Source organism: Gekko japonicus, unplaced genomic scaffold, assembly GCF_001447785.1.
Source record: "Gekko japonicus isolate JY-2015 unplaced genomic scaffold, Gekko_japonicus_V1.1 scaffold2242, whole genome shotgun sequence".
Lineage (NCBI taxonomy): Eukaryota > Metazoa > Chordata > Lepidosauria > Squamata > Gekkonidae > Gekko > Gekko japonicus.
In genome coordinates, this window is record NW_015175430.1 from 39,853 (window position 1) to 63,934 (window position 24,082).

The 24,082-nt window shown below is 42.3% G+C and overlaps 1 protein-coding gene across 1 annotated transcript in view; it reads left to right on the forward strand.

The window, feature by feature from the left end:
- Window positions 1–24,082, forward strand: part of EGF (epidermal growth factor) — a 78,932-nt gene that overhangs the window by 34,543 nt on the left and 20,307 nt on the right. The window contains exons 9-15 of the mRNA XM_015425830.1: window positions 2,230–2,366; window positions 4,493–4,641; window positions 9,535–9,639; window positions 13,139–13,362; window positions 16,950–17,117; window positions 17,575–17,721; window positions 22,381–22,497. Coding sequence (XP_015281316.1) covers window positions 2,230–2,366; window positions 4,493–4,641; window positions 9,535–9,639; window positions 13,139–13,362; window positions 16,950–17,117; window positions 17,575–17,721; window positions 22,381–22,497 — 1,047 coding nt within the window. The remainder of the gene's footprint in view (window positions 1–2,229; window positions 2,367–4,492; window positions 4,642–9,534; window positions 9,640–13,138; window positions 13,363–16,949; window positions 17,118–17,574; window positions 17,722–22,380; window positions 22,498–24,082) is intronic.

Sequence of the window (24,082 nt, forward strand, 5' to 3'; positions counted from 1 at the left end):
AGAGAGAGAGAGAGAGAGAGAGAGAGAGAGTGGCCCAAGGTCATCCTCTGTGCTCCATGGCTGAGTGGAGAACTGAACCTGAATATTCCAAGTCCTAATCTGTCACTTCCAAGTCCTAATCTGATGCTGGTTCTCACCACTCCTGTTCCATTATTATCTACAGGACTTTCTTCCATTATTTCTATAGGAGGTGGACTGCATTCTTAAATATTGTCGGGATTAAATACACAAGCAAAGTTCATGAGGAAGAATATGCACAAAACCCTCTGACAGGCAATTAGTGGCAGCACTATTCAAACAGTTGCCTTCTATTAGTCACAGAGCTACAAATGGAATGATGACTGAATAGATCAGAAAATGGTTTTATATTGGCACCTTCATGATGTAGTAAATGCATGTCTAGTACCTGATGAAAGGTAAATTGTAGGTATTTGCAGCCAGTGTTCATATTGGGACTGCACCGGAGTGGGAGAAGAGATTTAAACTTACAGAATTTTTAAGGATAAAAGGTGGCTTTAAAGGACATGCCTTTTACCTATAAATGTTAGTAACAGCACTAAAAACCAGGTTTTGATTAGCAAAACCAAGGAGGATTGAAGAGATAAATCCCAGCTCATCACTCCATGCAAACCTGATCTAACTAAAGATGGATAGAGATCTGCAATATGTTTTTCAAGCCCTGCTCTCTGTCCGGCACCTTCAGAGATGAGGCAGGTGGTTACCCAGAGGCATGACCCTTTTAGTGGTGGTACCTCACCTGTGGACTGGCCTTCCCCTTGAGGCTTGCTTGGCCTCTGCTCTAATGTTTTTAGGTGCCAGGCCAAAATGTTTCATTTTACTGAAGCTTTTAATTTAGGAGGGAGTAATGACATGTTTAGTCTGAGTTCTTTTTTTATGAGACTCATTTTAAGCTGCCAATATTTTGTGCTGTTTTTATGCTCCGACTGGGGTTTTTTTGTACTGGGTTTTCAATTGTTAACAACTCTTATTTTGTGGTTTTTTATTATGTTGTATTTTGTAAGCTGTCTCCAGCAGGCTCCCTGGCAATGGGGCATAGACATTTTCTATATAAACAAATGAATTCCTATTTCCCATAGGTGAGAGATCCAGGCTTAACTATATGTTACACCCCCCCCTGGTACTCCCTGGGTCAGCATGATGTGCTTGCAAGTTCACCAAAGGGAATTCAATTCCCAGTTTAGATCAGGGTGGTGGACAGTTGCCACTTGTCATTTGCCTGCTATAAGTGGGCACTCCCTTCCTAGTGCTCCCACCAGCACTCAACAGAGTGGCAGGGGTGGGGGGGCATTGCACAACACTGTGACATCACTTTATTTATTTATTTATTATTAGATTTATAACTCGCCCTCCCCAGAATGGGCTCAGGGCGGCTGACAAATGAGGCACGTATGCCAAGATTAAAACAACTAAAACAGAATAAAACAATCATTTATACAATAAGGTGCAAGTGCTCTAGTTGTCACAAAAGCCCTTAATAACAAGATGGGGTTCTGGTAAAGATGGTCCCGGAACAACAACTGAAGACCTGGAAGTGATGCCACCATGTCAAGCACCTATCTAGGAATCCTCCCAATCTCTAGTCTCTATGGTTCTTCAATGGGGAACACACAAACATATGTCTGACCAATGATTCTTGTAGTGGACCCGGACCCAGTCTGAAGACTGTGTATTATGTAGTTTGGCCTTAAGTGATACTTTTAAGGGAGTATTATAGAGAAAAGGGCTGGATTCAAATGCAGTCTAAAAGAACCTGAATAAATATTACTTTGTGTCAGACTAGGATCTGGGAGATGCGAGTGTAAATCCCCACACTGCCTTGGATGTCCACTGGGTTCTCTCTCAGCCTAACCTGCCTCACAGGATGGAAACTGTAAAGATAAAATAGAGAATATTGTGATTGTTTTTGGTCTCTGTTGGGGAAAAAGCAGTATATAAATACATAAATAAATAATCTATATATCTCAGCTATTTTTAATGGATACCAGTTTTACTTGTAACATATCATTAGTAGATCATTAACTGTCTCTTTTCAGTGATTAGAGCTTTTTGTAATTAATTTAGTTATTCTGATGAATGGAAATTAAAGAGCTGAAGAGTACAGAAAAGGGAAGAGCCATAGACTGAAAACGGCCTTTTCCCATGCGTAACTTCTAAACTATAGATCATTATGGGGACAGGAAGTATTAACATTATATGTCTTGCGAACAGGGCCCAAGCCATTTCTGTTGTTTGCAAACAGCCGAGATATTCGGCGCATTGATTTTGATGGAACCGATTACTCAAGTTTACTTGGCTGGCAGATGGGAGCAGTCTTAGCTCTGGACTATGACCCTGTTGAAAATAAGGTAAGGCATTAAAAGAGAGGATTTTAAAGCATTGCAAGGACACACAGCTTTTGCTTCTTTGCATTTTGTGGTTCTTCATAATATGAATCAGATGCTGTCTTTTGCCAAATGTTCTTAGTATAAGTTGTTTGTTCTTTGTAGAATGGTATTGATTCCACAATCTACAGCTCTCTTTTTTTGCTGTAGCTAATAACATGGAATATATGTCAGCCTCAACTCATACGAAATTTGTTTTGAAGGTGTCAGAAATCCTTATTAAACCTATCCCATTTCAGGGGGGAAAATCTGGATTGCAAATTTTTATAAATTTTTGGAATGAAGATTTAGACCTACCAGAAACAGGGGATTCTGCAGCTTAGTTAAGCATTTGTTCTTTGTTGACCATGACCAAATCCTGGTCCTACAGACCATATAACAACAATCATTTGTAATTTATAGGGGAAAGTTGAGAATCATAACATTTGGGAGATAGTGAATGATGACTTTCAGAAAATTATGTACAGCAAGTCCTAGTACATTCAGGAATTGGCAAAATTCTCTCCCTCTCTCAGGTTATATGAGTGTACTGACAAAATATGCAACACAGAGAAATGATATGTTTTACTTTTTACTTGAGTTAGAGACGGTTGCAACTAGCAGAAAAAATTCCTTGAAAACTGCACATTGTTCTGAAACAAAAAAATTATCATCCACGCAATACTCATTGCTGTTCATGCCCCTCTGTTGCATTGATGTGCCATGGAAGAAAGGCAGAATACAGATAAAAAATTGGTCCACACTCTTATCCTACCACCCATTTAAAGTACTATACACACATTTGGAACACAAATTTTAGTTCATGAGGCAGTCTGAATGATTTCTGCTTAATTATATAATAATAAAAGAAGGAATTATGCTTGGTATGGTTAGTGGCAAAAGGAAACTGGGCCATCAAAGAACATGGTGGCTAGACTCCATAAAAGTCTACACCAGCCTGAGCATGGAACGACTCAAAGAAAAAGTACAAGACTGGAAAACATTGAGACAGCTGGCCCATAGAATTGCCAAGAGTCGGACACAACTGAATGGCTAAAAACAACAACAAAAAAGAAGAAGTGTTTTGTTTCTTCCTCACAGAACAAATGAAACAGGGCTGCAATGCCCCAGAGCTCAAGGTGGGCCTTACATTCTAAATCTGAGGTGCCAAAAGGCTTTCTGTAGCCATTAATCTGTGGGTATTTCTGTAAGGGATATTTTAATTGACTCTTGAATTTCTTGCATTTCTGCAACAATATCCTTTAGAGTCAGTGCATTTTACACTCTTTGAAACAGAATATCTCTGAATTTGTTTGTGCGAAACATGCCACAGAACCAGGAGGAAAGCCCCAGTCTTTCCCCCCAAAATGGCAAATGTTTCACGATGATACCTTCTGTTGTTAAGAACAGAAAAATACCATCACATTTGAACAATATTAGTCCCGCCCTGACCTGGATAGCCCAGTCTAGCCCGATCTTGATCTTGGAAGCTAAGCAGGGTCAGCTATGGTCAGTATTTGGATGGGAAACCACTAAGGAATACCATGGTTGTGACGTAGAGCCAGGCAATGGCAAACCATTTCTGAATGTCTCCTGCCTTGAAAACCTGACAGGACCACCATACGTCAGCTGTGGCTTGGGGGCAGAGAGAGAGAGAGCGAGAGAGAGCGAGAGAGAGAGAGAGCCCTGCTTATAGGTTATTTCAGTCAAAAACATCCCCCTCCCCATATTTCTCATTAATTGCATCCAAAGGTAAAACCAAGATCCAGAGCCCAAAATATGTGAATGTGGCACACCTCATCCTCCTTTTCTTACTTCACAAACTGTGTTAAATATGACAAGCTGGCTGGTTGAAAGGGGAATGCAGGATACTGGGGAGATGGTATATAGGGCAGCTGGGATTTACTTGCTGAAGAAATCAGTCTCCTTGAAGGATAAGTGACTGCTTATTTGATCTATAATCAGAGACTGCAACTTTTTAAAAATAACTCCATTATGTTTCTCTGAAAGAAATTTCATTGCTAGAGGTAAAGCTGACTAGATAAGGAAATCCTACCCCCCAAATAAGAGGTGCAGTAATCACCTACAAACCTTCTGTTTCCTCACCACAGATTTATTTTGCCCACACAATACTGAAGCGGATAGAAAGAACTAATCTCGATGGCTCAGACTGTGAAAAAGTTATCCATGATGCAATGGAGAGACCCGAGGGGCTTGCTGTGGACTGGATTAACCGTAAATTGTATTGGACTGACAAGGGGTATGCTTCTCCCACAGATATTACAGGATGCCTAATGCTGGCATAAGACATTTTGAGACATAAACAACCTGCAAGAAGTAATTGAAAAGTTGCTCTTTGATACCAGCATGTTTTGTATGCTTATAGCAAGTCATCACTGAAATTCAGCAGCAGGAAAGCCAGTTGCCAAATGTCAAAGAGTCAGAGAGAGACCTTTCGTTTAATAATATATTGGATATGTCGCAGAAAGCTAGGGTGAATTCTGAACCTGCTTCTTTTTGGGAAAATAAGAATGGAAATGGGGTTAGAAAATGCAACTGTTGCTGTCTTTTGCCTTTGCGTTATTCCTGTTCTCCTCAGTCTTTCTAAGTTTCCATTAAAATAGAAAGAATACATTTAGCATTAAACAGGAAAGATAGAAGTAAGGAAGTTTGGTCTTCTTGAGCCAGAAGCAGGCTGGTACAATACGTTACCGGCAGATAATAGTTATGAGGGGAGAAATGTGGACAGCTCACAGGAGTTAAGTAATCTCAGGAACCACATATACACAGAATTTAAGGTCCTGCTGAGCTCACAGCCTCATCTGGGGCCATGGCACTCTGTTAATTGCACAAAATATTTCACATAAGTCTGCCTTAATGACCTTTCCATAATATTTCCATTTTAGGGAAGGAAGGTGAAATGAGCTACTAGCTCTTTTCAGACAACTTTTGACTATTGAATGCACACGGGAGCCTGGAAAGTGGCAGTGGCAAGTTCTGATTATAACTTACTCACATTTGCTATACACTGAGAGCCAGTATGATGTAGCATTTAGACTAGGACCAGGGAGATCCAGGTTCAAATCTCCACTCTGCCATTTTGGGTGACTTTGATCCAGTCGTGCTCGCTTGCTCTTGGACTCACCTGTCTACCCAAGTTATTGTGAAGATAAAACACAGAAGTGGAGAAAAAAGCCTGCTTTCCTGAGCTCCTTGAATGAACAGCAGAATAAAGTAAAGGTAAAGGTTTCCCTTGCTTGAAAACCAGTTTCCAAGCCGAAGAGCCAGCGCTGTCCGAAGACATTTCCGTGGTCATGTGGCCAGCATGACTAAACACTGAGGTGCACGGAATGCTGTTACCTTCCCACCGAAGCGGTACCTATTTATCTACTTGCAGTTTCTTGCTTTTGAACTGCTAGGTTGGCAGGAGCTGGGGCCAGAGACGGGAGCTCACTCCGTCACGCAGCACTAGGGTCTCGAACTGCCGAACCACAGACCTTCCGGTCTGCAGCTCAGCGTCTTAACCTCTGAGCCACTGCGGCTCCTGAACAGCAGAATAAGCTTCTATAAACAAATATTATTATAGTCTTATTATATTTTTTATTATTAAAGAAATAAATATTTATGCATGCTTATGGGCTTTATACATGTGGATGGGAACTCCACAAAAGCAAAGTTTTGATCATGCTTTTCTGCACTTTGTACATAGATATATTTTCATAGTGCACTGAGTGCATGCAGATAAGACTAGTTGCTAGCCCTGTGAGCCTGCTCCCAGCCCCCAATACTTGGTATACCTGCGTTTGCTTTCTGAAATGGGCCCAGTGGCTGACAACAACAACTTGTGCATCTGTAGCTGATACAACATTTGAATCTATATTACTTGTGTTCTTATTCGCTGTGCTAAATCAGCACCTGCCCTCTATAGAATAAAAATCTGTTCCAATGACTGCTAATATTTATCATTCCATAATGCAAAATGGGCTTGGTGCACTGCAGAACAGGCAAAGTCTTACCCAGACATCTTTAAAATGTTAGAGCAGGGTTCCCCAACATGGTGCCTGCCAGTACTTCACTTAGTGGTTGCTGAACTTTCCAGAAAGAGGTGGGGCCATTGTAAGGTAGGGCTTATTATTGGCTGCCCTCAGGGCTTTTCTTTTCTTTTCTTTTTTGAAAAAGAGGTGCGGGAACTCTCAAGAGGGAAATTAAGTTTTCAATCTGTATAGTGAAAACTCATGAACTTTTTCCCCCCTCCATCCCCCTGGGGGGAGGTTTTTATTGAGGTTTTTTTCAGACTTCAAAACTACAACAGAAAATACAGGAAAGGGAACTACATCTAAGGAATAAAGAAAAAAGACCCACAACTAACTAGAAACTCAAGAGTAGGAGATTATACATCAGTTTAACACCATGCTATTTTCAAAAAGCTACTAATAATATAATGAACTTAGTCGGTTATACTAGATTAATTATCGTTTAACCATCCCTTTAACTGTTTAAAGAAATTCCCAGAGCATCCCCAAGTTATTTCAACATTTTTTCAGGCACCAATCAGAGTCCTTCAGCCCTTATTTATTCTTATCTTTTCTAATCCTCAGTTTATAAGGGCTTTTGGGGGCAGCCACCCCCTTTTCAGAGGGGGAGTCCTCGTCCGAAGACCCCAAACCCAACTTGCCATCAGATTTGCTTTCTTTTTCATCCTCTTTGCCCTTTCTGGTTCCCCAAGCTGAGTCAAAACTCACGAACTTTTAAACATTTTAAAAAGAATGTTGTCAAAGAGGTTCTGGAACTCTGTTCCGGCACGTTCCCTCAGGAAAAAAGCCCTAGCTGCCTACATTCAAATGAAAGGGATTTCCATGGGAAGGTGAGGAGGGCTGGAAGCAACTGGGCTTCCCCCTTTTTTTTTTGGTCCCCCAAAGGGGGCTTTTTTAAAATTTGCATTTCTATAAACTACAAACTATAAAACTACAACGAAATCAAGGTAGGGAACTACATACTAAAGGAGAAAGTAAAGAAAACCCTCTAAAAACCCAAGATATGGTGACCTTACATACTACTTAAAATTATAAGCCTACAGTATTTAAATGTTTACAAATTATTTGATTGTGGTCATCAAATCAATTAAAGCTAATAATGTAATTTTAAACACCTCTGCTTCTAACTTCTTACTAAAAACAATATTAGACTTATATCAATATATTCTGATCACTTTCAGAGTGTAATATCATCTTATTTTGTATGCTTTGTCTTTCTCAAATGATAGCTAATCTTTGGGGCAGCCGCCCCTAGTTTAGAGTCTGAGTCTTCTTCTGAGGATGCCGCTTCTCCTTCTTCTTCACTGCCCTTGGTGCTGTCCTCGTTCTCCACTTCAACCTCTCCTGATGGACGACTATGTAGACGTAGAAATTCTTGTGCCTTTTCAACAGTGTTAATTTTTTCTTTTCCAGCCATAAATTTAAAAATTAACCCTTCGGGTACCAGCCATCTGTAGGGGATGTTTTTCTTTTGTAAAAATGTCACTAAGTCTCTGTACTTTCTCCTTTTTCTTCTTATTTCAAATGGAATGTCCTTTAATACTTTTATTTCTTTGTCTTTGATCTTTAAGGTGGTCCTATTTGTCACTTTAAGAATTTGGTCTCTCACTTATCTTCTCAAGAATCTAATAATCACTTCCCCAGGCAGATTATTTTTTCTTATATATTCCAAATATGATCTGTATATCATATCTATTTCGCTTTGTAAAATTTCCATTTTATATCTGCCATAGGTCCAAGTACATCACACATAGTCTGTTTCAGATTCTCTGGTTTTTCTTCAAGAACATCTTGAAATCTTAGAACATAGCTGGCTCTTTCCATTTGCAGTTGTAACAGTTGAAACTCCTCTGTCAATCTCTTTTTTTCCATCACCTGCAGTTGTTTTTTAAGTTTTTTAGTATTGGCATCCACTTCTTTTACTTCTTGTTCTGTCTTGTCTGTTTTTTTGGATATCTCAGACAGTTGAAGTTGCTGTGTGTCAAGTTTGCTGTGCAGTGCTGTAACTTGCTCCAGCAGGGGTCGCAATGCTTTCGATAGCATCTTTTGTAACTCCGCAGTTGTGTCCTGTCTAGAAGAAGGACTCACTGGCCCTGTATTTCTGGGAAGAAGTTTTGATTTAGCTTGCTTGTCTTTCTCATCCTTCTTCGTGGGCGCCATCTTTGAGATTGTTTACAATTCTTAAAAGTTACTACAGTCTCTGATTCTCTCCGCTCAGTTTAGTAAGTACTTAAATGATTTTAGTTTCAGTCTCTCTTGCTTCAATCTTCCCCCCTCCCTTCTTGCAGTGTTAAAAGTTCACTTACAATCTTTTATTATTGGGGGAGAGTTCACCCCTCCTCTTTTAAAGGGAGGGTTTCTGCCGCAATTTGGTGATTCTTGCTTAAAACTTTAAACTCACATTTCAGAGTTTCACTTTTTTCCCATTCTGCTGGATCACCAAACGCCTGATTCAGTGTGCTGCTCCTAGTCCCATTCAGGAGCTCTGCGGGAGGACCTTCGGGGCAACAGGACACCTCAATCCACTGGCTTCGTGCCGGGGGGAGAGGTGAACTTGATCCCCATGGCTAGGAGCTCATTCCCAGCGCTCCTGGGGAGCGCAGACATTTGCGCCCCCTCCCCTCCACAGACTTGCAGTCCGCTTCCTCGAGAGTGACCGAGGATTGCTGCCGCCTTCGAGAGCGCTGAAACTGGAAGTCGCAACTGGGCTTTCCTTAGTCAGTGTGTGGTTCCATTTCCCCTTCAAGCTTTCCTTCTTCCCAGGAGGTATGAAGAAGGAGGTATGCCATTCAGCTCCACCTCCGATGGCAGCCATTTTGGGTTTGGCTTGGCCTCCTGTGGCAGTCATTTTGCCCCCTCTCAGAATTCCAAATGTGCCCAACAGGCTCAAAAAGGTGGGGGACCCCGGTGTTAGAGATACAAGAAAGGGCTGGGAATAAAAGGTCAAGAAGGAGCTAGTAGTAGGGATAGAGTGAGGCAGAGTAGGGACAGAGTGAGGCAGAAACTAGCAGCAGGGGAGCAGTTAAAACGGACCTAGTTGCAGTCACTGCCTAGAAGAGTAGCCATGCATTTTTACTAAAATAAATGATTGTGCACTAACGGATCCATCTGTATTGCAGGATGTCCCACATTGAAATGAGTGATCTAAATGGAATGCAGAGGAAAATAATCATCCAAGAGGGTGTGTCTCAGCCTCAAGGGATTGTTGTTCATCCATTTGCTGAGTAAGTTGCCCAGCATACTTTGAAAGCAACACTAGGTGGTATACATTTTCCAAAGAGTAACACTTTTTAAAAACAATTAGGAGAAAGCTAGTGTTCAGAGGGTTTATTCATTTATTTAGAGTATTTTTATGCTGCCTTTCCAGGGAACCTGCCCTAGGAGGCTTACAAAATAAAACATAATGAAAACATAAAACATTAACATTTATTAACAAATATCCAGAATTTAAAAACCCAGCCGGAGCAGAAAACAGATGGAGCAGGATTTTAAAATAACAGTTTTCAGCCAGAGTATAGAAATAGACAGGGCTATTTTTGGGCAGGAACGCACAGGAATGGAGTTCCGGCTGGCTTCAGAGTTGGCCATGCCCACTAGAGCCAAAACCTCTGCGTGCGTGGCTACAGAGGGAAGGCAGTTTAAACTTGGCAAGCCAAGGGAAGGCATGGGGTGTGGCCTAATATGCTAATGTGCTGTGCTGTCACAAAAAAGCCCTGGAAATAGATGATTGAGTCGCTCAAAATAACAGGTTTCACTCCTTTAATTAAAAGACAGAGCAGCAATGTTTTGGCCAGGTGCCTAAAAGACTGTAACGTAAGGGCCAGGCAAGCCTCTAGAGGAAAGGCATTCCATTAATGAGGTGCCATTACTGAAAACGCCCTGTCTCTGGTTGCCAACTGCCTTATCTCTGAAGCTTGGGGTATGGATAGCAGCACTTGAGAGGCAGATCTTAACTAGCAGGCTGGAGAATATGGGAAGAGGCAGTCCTTCAAAATGCCTGGCTCCAAGTCAATTAGGGTAAGAACCAGCATTTTGAATTATGCCCAGAAAGAAATGGTCAGCCAGTGCAGATATTTCAGCAATAGAGTGATATAGTCCCTGTATCCCATCCTCAATAATAGCCTGACTTTTGGACCAGCTCAATCTCCCAGAGCATTTTTAAAGGCAGCCTCATGTAGAGTGACTTACATTGAGCTCATTGCCATGCTTTTACTGAGTCTGCCCACCTCATCATTTGATGTTTTCGGCCTTCCTATACCTAACAATTCTGACTTGGTCCAGAAAGATAGGGGTGTTGCTGAAACCCCAAGTACATTGGCACACACTGCAGAAGACTACAGCTTGCAGGACAATGGTCATAAATTAAGGGACTTTCCTCACTTGTCAGGCAGTCCTTCAAAATGCCTGGCTCCAAGACAATTAGGGTAAGAACCAGATTTTTGATTTATGCCCAGAAAGAAATAGGCAGCCAGTGCAGATATTTCAGCATTAGAGTGATATAGTCCCTGTATCCGGCACACACTGCAGAAGACTACAGCTTGCAGGACAATGGTCATAAATTAAGGGACTTTCCTCACTTGTCAGCTATAGCATGCGGCAGCTGCAAGAAATGCCTATGCTGAATTCAGTTAGTGCCAGTGTATGTTAAGTGCCATCAAGTCACAACCAATTTACCGCAACCCCAAGAGACAGGCAGAAGTAATTTGCCATTGTCTTCCTCTGCAGAGCCTTCTTTGGTGGTCTCCCATCCAAATACTGACCTTGCTTTGCTTCTGAAATCTGACGGGGCTGTACTATGCTACCTTCCCTCGTGTTGCAGTGTAAAGAGTTATGTGTATCCACCACCATTTAGACCAGCATTATTCTTTTGTTTTGGGAAGAGAGAGACTAGCTTTGAAGGACTGGTGAAAGAAGAATCAGACAAGAATCGTTTAATTAGCTATTTAATTTTTTATTGCAGAGATATCATCACTTGAAAATAGCAGTGTCTGATAAAGGGATTTGCTAACACTATTAGGAACTGCTTCCTACCACTATGGGATGATAACAAGAATTCTCATCCTTGTCTGCAACCAGTGGGAGATGGCACTAGGGGCAGGCTTTGCCTCAGCTGAGCCCCTGAAAGCATGCTGTTGCTGACTGTGCCTGGCCTGGGCTGCTGGTCTTACCAGAGTCAACTATTGGACAATCAGTAACCATGTGTGTGCAGTGTAGTTACCGAAACACTCTTTGCCCCTAACCACTGCCACAAATTTCATTTCTCTGATCAATCAGCTGGCACATCCTTCTTGTTCCTGCTAATGAACTAGTGAAAGCCAGCATGGTGTAGGTGAACTTGGTCCAAATCCCTACTTCACTATAGATCTCACTGGGTGATATTGGGTCAATTGCTTCTCTTTCAGCAAAATTGTCGTTTGGGGGAAAAAATGGAGGAGGGGAACACCGTGTGCATTTCCTTGAACTCTTTGGAGGAAGGTGGGGTTAAAAAATACAGCAATGTGTGTTTCACTGGTTATCATTGCTTGTGGAAGGTGACCTTGTCTACTGATGACACCCTGCTACTGTAGGTCTTTATCTAGATAGCCTGGTGGTGCTGTAAAGATCCTGAATCAGTGCTGTGGTTAAATGGCTAAGGGGAACCAGCTGGAACCAAATCCTGACAAGACAGAAGTAATGTTGGCTAGAAAGGCTGAAGGCTAAGCAGGGCCAGTGGCGCAATGGATAACGCGTCTGACTACGGATCAGAAAGGCTGAAGGCTGAGGTCTGGAAGGACTTTGTAGTTCCCATTTTTGAGGGGGTTCAGCTGATACTTGTTGACTGAGTGATGAGCCTTGGGGGTTACACTGGACCAATGTTCCCTCTAAGCTGTGGAGTCTTGTGAGCAAAAATTCTACTTTGAGAGCTACTGGCATTAAAGTTGTGAGCAAACGATTTGGCTGCTGCATAAATTAGTTTGCTCTGGACTCTGAAGCCATCCTTCCTGAGCTAAGACAAAAATGTGTGAGCTGGAGGCTAAAAAACTGTGAGCTAGCTCACATTAACTCAGCTTAGAGGGAACACTGCACTGGACCCAGAATTATGGCTGGGGAGGAAAGTTAATACAGCTGCAAAAAAGGGCATTCTTCCATTGTCATTTAACCTGGAAGATGGTCCCTTACCTCGACGCAGCTGATCTGGCCACCTGAATCCATGCAGTTATTATCTTGAGGCTAGATTGTTGCAGTGCACTCTCAATAGGTTTACTCTCAAAGAAAGCTTGGAAACTCCAGCTGATATAGAATCCCACAGCTGTTGGGTGCTGGGCAGAACATGCATGACACACTTGTTCTGCAGACACCTCATTGGTTACTGATCAGTGCAGCAAAGGGTTGCCTTGCACAGGTGCTTTTCTTTCTTTTTTGCTCTGTTGTCCAGTTCTGTAATTATAGTCCTCCTGCACTGTCACGTGGAATTCTCTCCTGTCTGATTGTTTTATATTCTGCAATCCACCTTGAGTCTCAGCAAGAGCTGTAAATGAAGTAAATAATCTATACCTATATCTATTTAAAATAATTTTCCTGTGATTAGGGATAGGTTTTATCAGTTGCAAAATAGCAGTCTGCCAATATTATGTATGTCCCACTCTCCCAGCTAAGTCCTGCTATCTTTTGTGTATTTTGCTTTGTATTCCAAAGCTACAGAAACCTTATGCAGTTATTATATCTGTTTTTCTTCACCACCAGGAGACTCTTTTGGACAGAAACAGGGATCCATTCTCAGATTGAAAGTTCTTCCTTGCACGGCACCAGTCGTCTCGTTATAGCCAATTCAGGCTTAGTTTGGCCCAGTGGAATAACAATTGACTACCTAGCTGACAAGTTGTACTGGTGTGATGCAAAACAGTCTGTTATTGAAATGGCAAACCTGGATGGATCGAACCGCCGAATATTCGCACGGAAAGATGTAGGTGAGGCGTTGGGGTTGATCGCTTTATGACTGTAGATAAAAGGGTTTATGTCCTCTGTATGTATATGTGGAAAGGCCAGCTTTTGTGTTAATCACTGCATTGTGAACTCTACAAAGAGACCAACTAAATTAAAATGAAGTAATAAGGAGAGCAAGAAGAATCTTGCTGTGTATGTGCTTAGGTAAAGATTAAATTGAGTAGCTTCATGAGCTCAATGTTGCTGGTATTTTTGTTCGCTGAGAATTGTGACGAATTGTTGATTTTTAAATTGGGATTTTGAACCACCTTGGGAAAACTGGGATAAGACATAACTTTATAAACAAATATAAAAGTAAGCTGAAGTTTAACAAAGAAACTTGAAGTAAAACGGAATAGAAGTTATACCCTTCCAAGACCATTGACTTCAGTGGATTTAGAAAGATTTAACACTGCTTAGGACAGCTCTGTATTTGCTTCCTCCCCCCAATCTGATGCTACTTTTATGCTGTTTTTGAAACCTGAAAAGATTTTTTTTCATTGTTTGAGCACAGCCATTATGAAATGAACATAATGTTGTGGTGTCACATAGCAAAGCAGAGTTGGTTCTGTGTTGATGTCACAAAGACTTCTTCTTGCGTTGACTTGGAAGAGTGGGACAAAGATGTTGGAATGCATCTCCACTGGCCAGGCCACTAGACTGATGCTCCCTGTTTTGCAATGTTGTGGTGGAAAACTCAATGCCTGTCAGTATTGTTCAAGAGATTTTATCCTAATATAGATTTAGTTGAGGATAGTTACAATTAAATGAGGCAGCATGTGGATTCCAGTTTATAGAATGCTGTGTGAACAAGATCTACTTTTAGGTGCATAATTATACATGGATGTGGCCTGTACTGCATTGCTTACAATAGAATACACATTTAGATGCATATCCAAATGTACTTCCCCATCCACTGTCTGCCCCAGTTAGTTAAATAACATGCCTGGAACACTGTGAAACAATGCTGATACATTCCCTCTTCCCCCAGATACTCCTCTTTTCTGCACAGTTTTGTACCCTTTATGAAATGGATGGAATATCACTTTAGGAGATTGTAAATTCAGCGATAGAACGATGGATGTCAACTTCCTTATTGCACTACTGCTGCCCCCTAGTGTTATTCTTGCTGTAGTGAAAATGATACTCCAGCATCAGCTATAAGAAATAGAACTAAAATATTGCATAATATGAGAATGCCAGGTTCAGATGAGGAAATCTTCAATATCAGTTTGGAATTTGTCCGCATAACAAGAACAAGTTAAAAAGAACACTCAGTTTGGAATTTGTCCGCATAACAAGAGCACTAATACTAGTGCTGATAATTACAGAGGGATAGCCTTGTTAGTCTGTTGTAGGAAAATTAAACACAAGACCAGTAACTCCTTAATGAGGGACAAACTTAATTCCAGCATAAGTTTTCATGAGCTAGAGCTCATATATTTGAAAAAGTGAGCTTTGAGTCAAAAAAGGTTATGCTGGAAAATATTTTGCTAATCTTTATGGTGCTGTTAGACTACTGTTTAATTTTAGGACAAGTGACTAAGTCTCTGAAGAACACCAAAGACCATAGATGTCATCCACCCAAACAATTATCCCCAAAGCTCAGTTCTGTGCTTATCACATCTCCCTTATAAATAAAACCCGAATGGTGGTGGCACTTCTCTAGAACATTCCACACGCTCCAAAATCAGTTCGCTCTCTGATCTGTCATTTATGCGACTTGATTGGCTTTTGCCTCCAACATTCTAAACAGTTTGCTCTTCTGAGGTAAAATGTGTCCAATCTCCAGGTGAGGGCTGGAGATCACTCCGAATTACAACTGCTTTCCAGACGGCAGAGATCAGTTCCCCTGGAGAAAATGGTGGGCTCTGTATCCTTATATGTTGCTGAAGTGGCCCCCCGTATGACAACCAATGTGACGTAGCAGTCAAGGCTTCAGAGCACGGGAGAGGCTGCAGGTGTGTGTGGGGTGGAAAGCTGAAAAGTGAGGGGGAAATAAAGGTAGGTTGATGATTGGCTGGGAAGTAGATAGTGTTGCCAACTCCAGGTAGGAAATTCCTGGAGATGTGAGGGATGGAGCCTGGAGAGGGTGAGGTTTCAGGAGGCGTGGGACCTCGGACAGGTACGAAGCCATAGACTCCACCCTCCAAAACAACTATTCCCTTCTGTGGAACCACCATTGCCAATCTCCAGGTGAGGACTGGAGATCACTCAAAATTACAACTGTTCTTTAGGTAGCAGAGATCAGTTCCTCTGGAGAAAATGGTGGACTCAGTGTCATTATACCCTGCTGAGGTCGCCACAGCAAATTGACACTGAGTGTCCAAGGCCGGGGCACCCGCCCAGAGCCTCTTTCTAGAGGCCGTTGTATTTATTTCCACAACTAGCCTTTTTCCTAGTATTCTTATAAAACAGACAAATCCCAGGTAACCTCCATGTTACAAAACAGAAGCAAATTGGGAATAGCACACTGAAATGTTGCAGAACTTGTAGTTCATATTGATTCAGATAAGAAAGCTACATAAACTGCCAAAAAAGGCACCCAACCTCATCTGGAGTAATGGGATCATTTCTGGGATTACAGATCAAAAGTAATGAAGACAAATCCAAGGAGGTTAGGGCAGATCATCAGAAACATTTAGTTGTTTAAAGAGCAGGTCTAGGATTAAGCTGTTATTTAAGGTTGATAAAAGTATGTCAGTGGCCAGTGTACAGACAGTGTGTTCAAATATTTAAAAGGTTTTCAGAAAGAAGAATGAGATGAGCTGTCTTCCTATATGATGTGGGTAGTAAAAGAAGTAACATTTTGGAACTGTGGATAATAATCCAGTTTCAGATGAACCTTAGCTAGAATTTGTAAAGGTCATTTTCAAATGGAACAAGTTGTGCAGGATATTTGTGGCGTCTCATTCTTTGGAGGCATTCAAACAGTTTGGTGTAGTGGTTAAGTGCGTAGACTCTAATCTGGGAGAACTGGGTTTGATTCCCCTCTTCTCCACTTGCAGCTGCTGGATGACTTTGGGCAAGCCATAGTTCTATCAGAGCTGTTCTCTCAAGGACAGTTCTTGAAAGAGCTCTCTCAGCCCCACCTACCTCACAGGGTGTCTGTTGTGGGGAGATGAAGGCAAAGGAGTTTGTAAATCACTCTGAGACACCAAGTGAAGAGTGGGGTATAAATCCAATCTCCTTCTCCTCCTCCTCCTTCTCGACTGAGGGCTAAGTGACCTCTCTCAGGGCAAGAGGCTAGACTGGGTAAACAACAGGTTTCTTCCAACCTTGTGACAATGGTTTGGATTCAGTTAGCCATTTCATTCAATCACTTCCAATTCTACTTCTTACATGCTCCTATCCTACCTGACATTTGGCTGTGAAGGTCTCATAACCCCCAGCATAACCATTTGGTTGTCAAAGGGGACCCCTCCTCCCCTTTTAATAAGAAAGCAGATTGGATCCGACCCATGGTGTTTTACTTGTATTAGACATGTTAAGAATAGATAGTTATGTGCATAAACTTGTTTACTTAATGTAATATATTTGTGTAAATATGAGAATATGTGTATATTTTTAGGACATCCATTTGATATAACAGTATTTGAGGGTGACATTTGGTTCTCTGACTGGGCTAAGAATTCATTAATGAGAGTGGACAAGAAGACTGGACAAAATAGGGTACGTCTTGGAGGCAGCATACTGAGGCCATCCTCACTGGTGGTCATCCATCCCTTAGCTAAGCCAGGTATGTTTCCAAAATCATGCAACTGCTTTCTTATTAGATCAGGTTTCTTATTAGACCAGGTATATTTCAAAAGTCATGCAGCTGCTTTCTTATTAGACCTCTTTTTTCATTGCTAATCTGTTAGTTAATTTTATTTGACTATCTCAAAAACAGAATTACTGGACAAGCAGTACGTGGTGGAAATAAAGGAAAACCTGGTGGTATCAAATTTGATGAGACAGATACCTGATTGATGCACTTTCATTTACTGAACTAAACACTCTAAATGTTATGAATGTTACAGAGATTCCACTTGAGGTAGTTTGGAGATATTCAAGTCTCTACAGCCGTTGGACTTTGCTTTTATTTTTAACTATGCTTTTCTTCTGATTGACTTCGATGACTAAATTTTGATTACAGTTTTGAAGCCCTAGAGTGCAGCAGCCTATCCCCACTCATTCATTCCTTATTGTTTCAGGCCGTATGTTTATCCCCGAGGAGAGACTGTCAACTAACAAGACATCAGCACTGGAAGTTAGATACCAGCCTCGTTTAAGGAACAATGCATATGGAGACAGCAGTGGAAAAGATCTACAGATGTTGACTGCAGAAATTGTGGTGTCTGGTAAAGACTGCAGGCTCCTATTTCCAGTAGCAGGGGTAGCCAAGAGAGTCTAAAACAGAGTCCAAACAGAGTGTGCCACTGGTGGAAGTGATGCTATGTCCAGTGGTGCTATTTCTCTAGCAAAATAACTCTGTTTCAGAGGTAGACTCCCTAGTGTTCTTTCCCAGATCACAGAGATGGAGGACAGAGTACATTTTCAAATTGTCTAGTACTAGGGTTGCCAAGTCTTACCTTTAGCTGGAGCGGGGGACTCCCGGCTGTTTCCCGGAGCGCGCACGTGCCCCAACCACATCACCTAGAAGTGACGTGATCACGCTGTGGGCGGGGCCACGACCATCCGAGGGAAAAACATAGAGACCCCAGTGTGCCCGGCGTGGTCGCGTCACTTCCGGGTGACATGTACGTCACGTACTTTGGGGATGGGGTTCCCCCCGGGGCCCAATCCGCTGGCGGCGAGGAACGGGCCTCTGGGGCTGGGGTTTCCCCGCCCCCTGGGGGGACTTGGCAAGCCTATCTAGTACTCCTCCATCACTGGAGTTTTGCCTTTGTTTGGGACCCACATATTAATTCCAAACCCTGATTTTCAAATTAAATATTGTTGGGTCTTATACTTTATTCCCCACAATTGCCAAAGCCAGTTTGGTTACGTGCTCATAGCATCAATAGACTTTCCAACCCATCATTTTGGAAGCCTGATCATGGCCATTTTCATATGGGTTCAATGCTGATGGAAAATCCCCCCCCCGAGCATTGTGGTACATTTATATGCCTTCTGGGGTGTCCCTGGCTTTTCTTCAAACTGTCTCAAACCTACTTCATTGCAAAGTTTTGGAAAAGATCACAGTAAAGTCTGAAAGGCTGCTATGCTGGTGGGTAATTCAGATTTCCCCACCCACAAAGCAGCCATTTCCCCTGATGTTCCTCATGGCAGCCATTTCTTCGTCCTGCCACTAATTATAAAATAATATAATTATATTCTAGTTCTGATTTTTTTAAAGAATTCAAAAGCCCCAGTGGCCTATGGGACTGGGGAGTCGTTGTGGCCACTGCTGGTGGACTCGACTAGGGAAACTGTGGGGAAGCCTTGTTGTCACTGTGCCATATCTACAGCCACTCCAGCAGCAGGGAAAGAGTGATATACATTAAGGGCTGCCAGCCTCCAGGTGGGGCCTGGGGATCTCCCGCTTTTACCACTGATCCCCAGCCGACAGAGATCAGCTCCCCTGGAGAAAATGGCTGCTTTGAAGGGTGCACTGTATGGGCATTGTACTATGCGGCGGCCCCTCCCCTCCCCAAACCACACCCTCTCCTGGCTCCACCCCCAAAGTCTCCAGGTATTTTCCAACCCAGACTTGGCAACCCTTTATACATTGTGCCAGGGGAGCTTACAGAACAATGATTATTTTTAGCAAAATGAACCCAAATAGTTCAGAAACTGTCAAATTATGGTATTAGCTCCTAGAAAAGAGCAAGAGTCCAGTAGCATCTTAAAGATTAACAAAATATGTGGCATGGTATGAGCTTTCATGAGTCACTGCTCACTTCTTCAGATACTTCAGGTATTAGCTCTTCAGGTGTTAGCTCCTGGGAATCTAGGCCTTCATATCTCCAGGATATTCTTCAAGCAACTGGGCCAAAATTGCTTCCTCACTCTAAACTGGCAGGCAGCTGTTTTTCATAAGTCCCCTTCTCCTAAACCCAGCATATTCTCTCTTTGTCCCTGTGCCAAGGAGAGGAAATGCCAGAGCCTTGTGAAGGTGGCAGCTTTTGACCCAGAGTGTCTACTCTGGATGTTGCATCAGACATTTACCTTCCAGTATGACCTGAAGATTCAAATAAATGTATATTTCTCCTGTAGCCTCGTGCTATTCCTATCATAACTCTGCCTTCTGGCCTAAGGGACCAGAACTGCTAGCAATGTACATTTGGATGTTAATTAATCAAACCCAGACTTGAATAGATGCTGTTTTTCTAACATCACAGTTGTAATCTTAATTTGAAAATTAATGATAGTGATATCAGAAGGCATCAAATTTACCCATTATTGTGGCACCTGGCTGTCTGGCTGCAGGTTCAGAATGGTCAGAAGAAGGGAGGGATGTGAAGAGAGAGTGACTTGGCGGGTATGGAAGGTGTAAGGATATTTATCCTACATTGTGTGTTATTTTCTATCGCTCTGGGGCTTGAAATGTTTTTCATCCTGTCAAATTCATTCCCAGTATCAGAACCAGGTTGGGCGACAAATATTTCAAGTACTGGAATCCAGTGTGTGTGTGTGGGGGGTAGCTCTTTTTGCCTGTATGTTGAGTTGTTCCCACTGCAGATGGGATAATACAACAATCCTCTGTTATTGTGCATTATTTGTTTCTCTCTACCTTTTTTATTGGTTGTCAAATGTCTGACTCTTACCCCTAAGAAAGTGGCAATTTTAATTGCCCCTTTCTCTTACTCTCTCCTCAATATGACATCAAGGATTTTCTGAGTGATGAGGCAGTCCCCGAGAATTTAGTTCCATTGGGGAAGAAAACAGATGGGTTGCAGACAGAAGCATGTTCTATCAATGGAAACGAATGAAAGAAGAAACCAAACATTTCTAACAACTGAAATTAAAAAGAAGCAAATATTTTAGGTTTTTGTGTACATTCCAAATTGCTGCATTTTATTTTATTTAATATATACTCTGCTCTCCTCCCTCTGTGGGGACCCAGAGGGGCTTACATAATTCTCCTTTCACCCATTTTATCTTCTCAACACCCCGGTGAGGTAAAATAGGATCAGGGTGTGTGACTGGCCCAGGGTCACCCAGCAAGCTTGTCTGGCAGAGTGGGGATTCATAGAATCATAGAATGTTAGAGTTGGAAGGGACCTTGTCATCTAGTCCAACCCCCTGCACTGTGCTGGAGCATAGTCGAAAGATAGCCCTACAACATACCCGAAAGATGGTCATCCAGCCTCCGCCTGAAAATGTCCTGCAAAAGAGCATCCACCACCTCCTGAGGCAGTCTGTTCCACTGCTCAACCACTTACAGTTAGGAAGTTTCTCCTGATATTTAGCCGGTATTGACTCCCTTGTAATTTCCACCCATTAGATCTAGTCTTGCAATCCGGAGCAAGAGAGAATAGATCTGCTCTATCTTCTACATGATAGCCCTTCACATATTTGAAGACTGCAATCATGTCCCCTCTAAGCCTTCTCTTTCCCAGGCTAAACATTCCCAACTCTTTCAGCCTTTCCTCATAAGACTTGGATTCCAACCCTCTCACCATCCTGGTTGCCCTCTTCCGGACACGCTTGAGCTTGTCAACATCCTTCCTAAAATGCAGTGCCCAAAACTGGACACAGTACTTCAGGTGAGGCCTGACCATAGCAGAGCAGAGCAGAAGTACCACCTCCTGTGATCTGGACACAATGCTTCTGTTAATGCATCCTAAGATTGCATTAGCTTTCTTCGCAGTCACATCGCACAGCAGGCTCATGTTTAGTTTGTGATCAATCACAACACCTAGATCCCTTTCACATGTGCTGCTGTCAAGCCAAGTCCCTCCCATTCAAGCCTGCCTCTTCTAGATCCTAGCCCTTGCATTGCACAGTCCACTGCCCAAATCCTAAAGCACCTTTCATTTGTTATAGCTTTTTCCATTCAAGCACAGGTAAGGGGTACCTGTCTACCAGGCCAGCAATCCTCCTGATATATGTGGTTACCTTTTGTGTGAATAGGACAACATGCATATTTTAAGCCTCCTTGAGCTCTGTAGCAAGAAAGGCAGCTAATAAATATAAAATAAATAAATATTTTCCGGTTCAGATATTTATGATCAGAAGCTAGGGTTTCAAGCCCTAGGCCGTCAACTGGTAGAAGACTTGCTGTGGGGTGGTGGTGGTGGTGGTTGCCCATGATGTCACATCTTTGGCAATGTGCTGACATCATTTCTGGTGCATCCGGGAAGTGATGTCAATGTATCACTACTGACACTAGCATTTGGCCAAAACTCTGTGGTTTAACAATAGAATTTTAGGTGAATGCTACAGCATTGCCCAGTGCTATAATGTCACTTCTGGGTTGCCCAGGAAGTGATGTAATGCCATCAGGATGACACTGATTGATCCCATTCCCCTCCACCACCCAGCTGAGTGGTGGCAGGAAGGGGTGGGTGAGAGGTCTGCAGCCGAAAGTGCTTTGGTTGAGTTACTTTAGATGACTGCTTTGAATTATTCCTGCATACCTGAAAATATTCAAAATGAATATCAATAGCGAGTATCCGTGGGGGCCGGTTATTTCTGTAGAGGAAAATTGGAACCAGGATCATTGTGCACATTTAGTTTTATAGGTTGGATCTTGATTAACACACACAGAAAAGTTGAATCAGTGTGCTAGAAAAGGTGTGAAGGGAACAGTAAATTATACAGTACAGGTTTTTTTAAAAAATATTTGAAACAGATGTAGAGAATAGTTTTCAGAAATACCAAAAGCATACATCTGAGGGCATGTTTATCTGTTGCAAGAAAGTGAGTGGGTGAACACTGTATGCTGGTTGACACCATGTCTAGCAGGATTATCCTTTGAGAAGTTGATTCTAATTAATTTGTCTAAAACTATTATCCTGAGCGTATGTATTATGAGCTTAATTGGAACAATATTTCCTTATTTTGTGCCACAGGCCAGGATGGATGTACAGAGCTGTACTGTGATGTCAATGCTGAGTGCATTTTAAATGAAAATGGCGCCTCTTGTCTGTGTCGGACGGGGTTCACCAAGGAAGACAAATTGTGCTATGGTAAATGCCACCTGCCAGCTATCAGAAATGCCATGTTCAGAGCTCCCAGTGATATTTTAAACAATTTTCAGCTCCTCCTCAATCACAGGCAAAGTGTCAACCTAAGTGTATGGTGCACATGGTTTTCTCCTTCCCATTTTATCCTCACAATGACCTGTGAGGTAGGTTAGGCTAAGAGAGAATAGAAGAAGTAGAAGAAGAAGAAGAAGAGATTGGATTTATACCCCGCCCTTCACTTGGAGTCTCAGAGCGACTTGCAAACTCCTTTCCCTTCCCCTCCCCACAATAGACATCCTGTAAGGTAGGTGGGGCTGAGAGAACTCTTTCAAGAACTGATCTTTCAAGAACAGCTCTGAGAGAACTTTGGCTTGCCCAAGGTCATCCACCAGCTGCAAGTGGGAGGATTAGGGAATCAAACCGGTTCTCCCAGATTAGAGTCCACACACTTAACTACTACACCAAACGTGCTCTTTGTTCTTCTCTCTGTTCTGAGGCCAACAGGATTACCGTAATGTTTCCTCTAAGCTTCACAGTGTTGTGAGCAAAAATTTTCATGAGCAAAAAAGTGAGTAGCATTAGAGCAGGTCTATATTTGACTTTTGCATAAATTAGCTTTTTAGATTATTTCCATAACCTTGTAAAAATTTCAGAATGAATTCTTTTAAACTATGTTTAAACTATATCTTAAGAATAATTTAAACATTATAAGAGAAAACAGAATCAAGTCAAATTTCACTACAGAAAATGTCCTCTGTGGGGGTAGACCCAGGCCTCTAGAGAACAGGTCTACCCACCTCTTTCCCCTATACTGTTAGACCTGGCCTTCGGAGAACAGGTCTACCCACCTCTTTCCACTGTATTGGTAACTTGGCCTCCGGAGAACAGGTCTACCTACCTATTTCCCCTATATTGGTAGGCAATGGCCTCCGGAGAACACGTTACCCACCTCTTTCTACTATATTGGTGGACCTGGCCTCGGACTGTTGCCCTGCACTGAGTTTTAGAAAACATACCAGCACATGGTGGGGGGAGACTCTTGCAGTCTACTTTGGGGTTTTTTTTAGAGAAATATGACAAATTACAGGTCAAGTATAACAGAGGTGGAACAATTGCTGTCAGAACCATGCCTAACCTAACAAACAGAAAGTTCATAAATGTTATTAACCTTCCCAAACTATTTATTGAAATATTTATATCCCACTTTTCCTGTGACTCAAGGCAGCTTTTTTTTCTGGCTCCATTATAGCCTGTTGAGACCATTAGTCAGTGGGCCCCATCTTTCCTTATATATAATTGAGTAGTGGGATGGCACTTTCTGAATATTCCACATGCTCCTAAATCAGGTGGCTCCATGATGTGTCACTCAGAAGCTGTCCCTATTCACTGGCTGCGTTGCCTGAGTCCCACCCACAGAAGTGGCGCCCACCAAAAGTTTCCTCAGAAGATGGTTGCTTCACTCTGGTGAACACAGCTACTGTCTTTCGTCTCCTCACCAGACGATGATTGATTCCCTCTGGTCAAAACCCACTGTCTTTAGCCTCCAAGCCAAGTTTGCTGAGGCAACACTTTCCAGAACAGAAAAAAA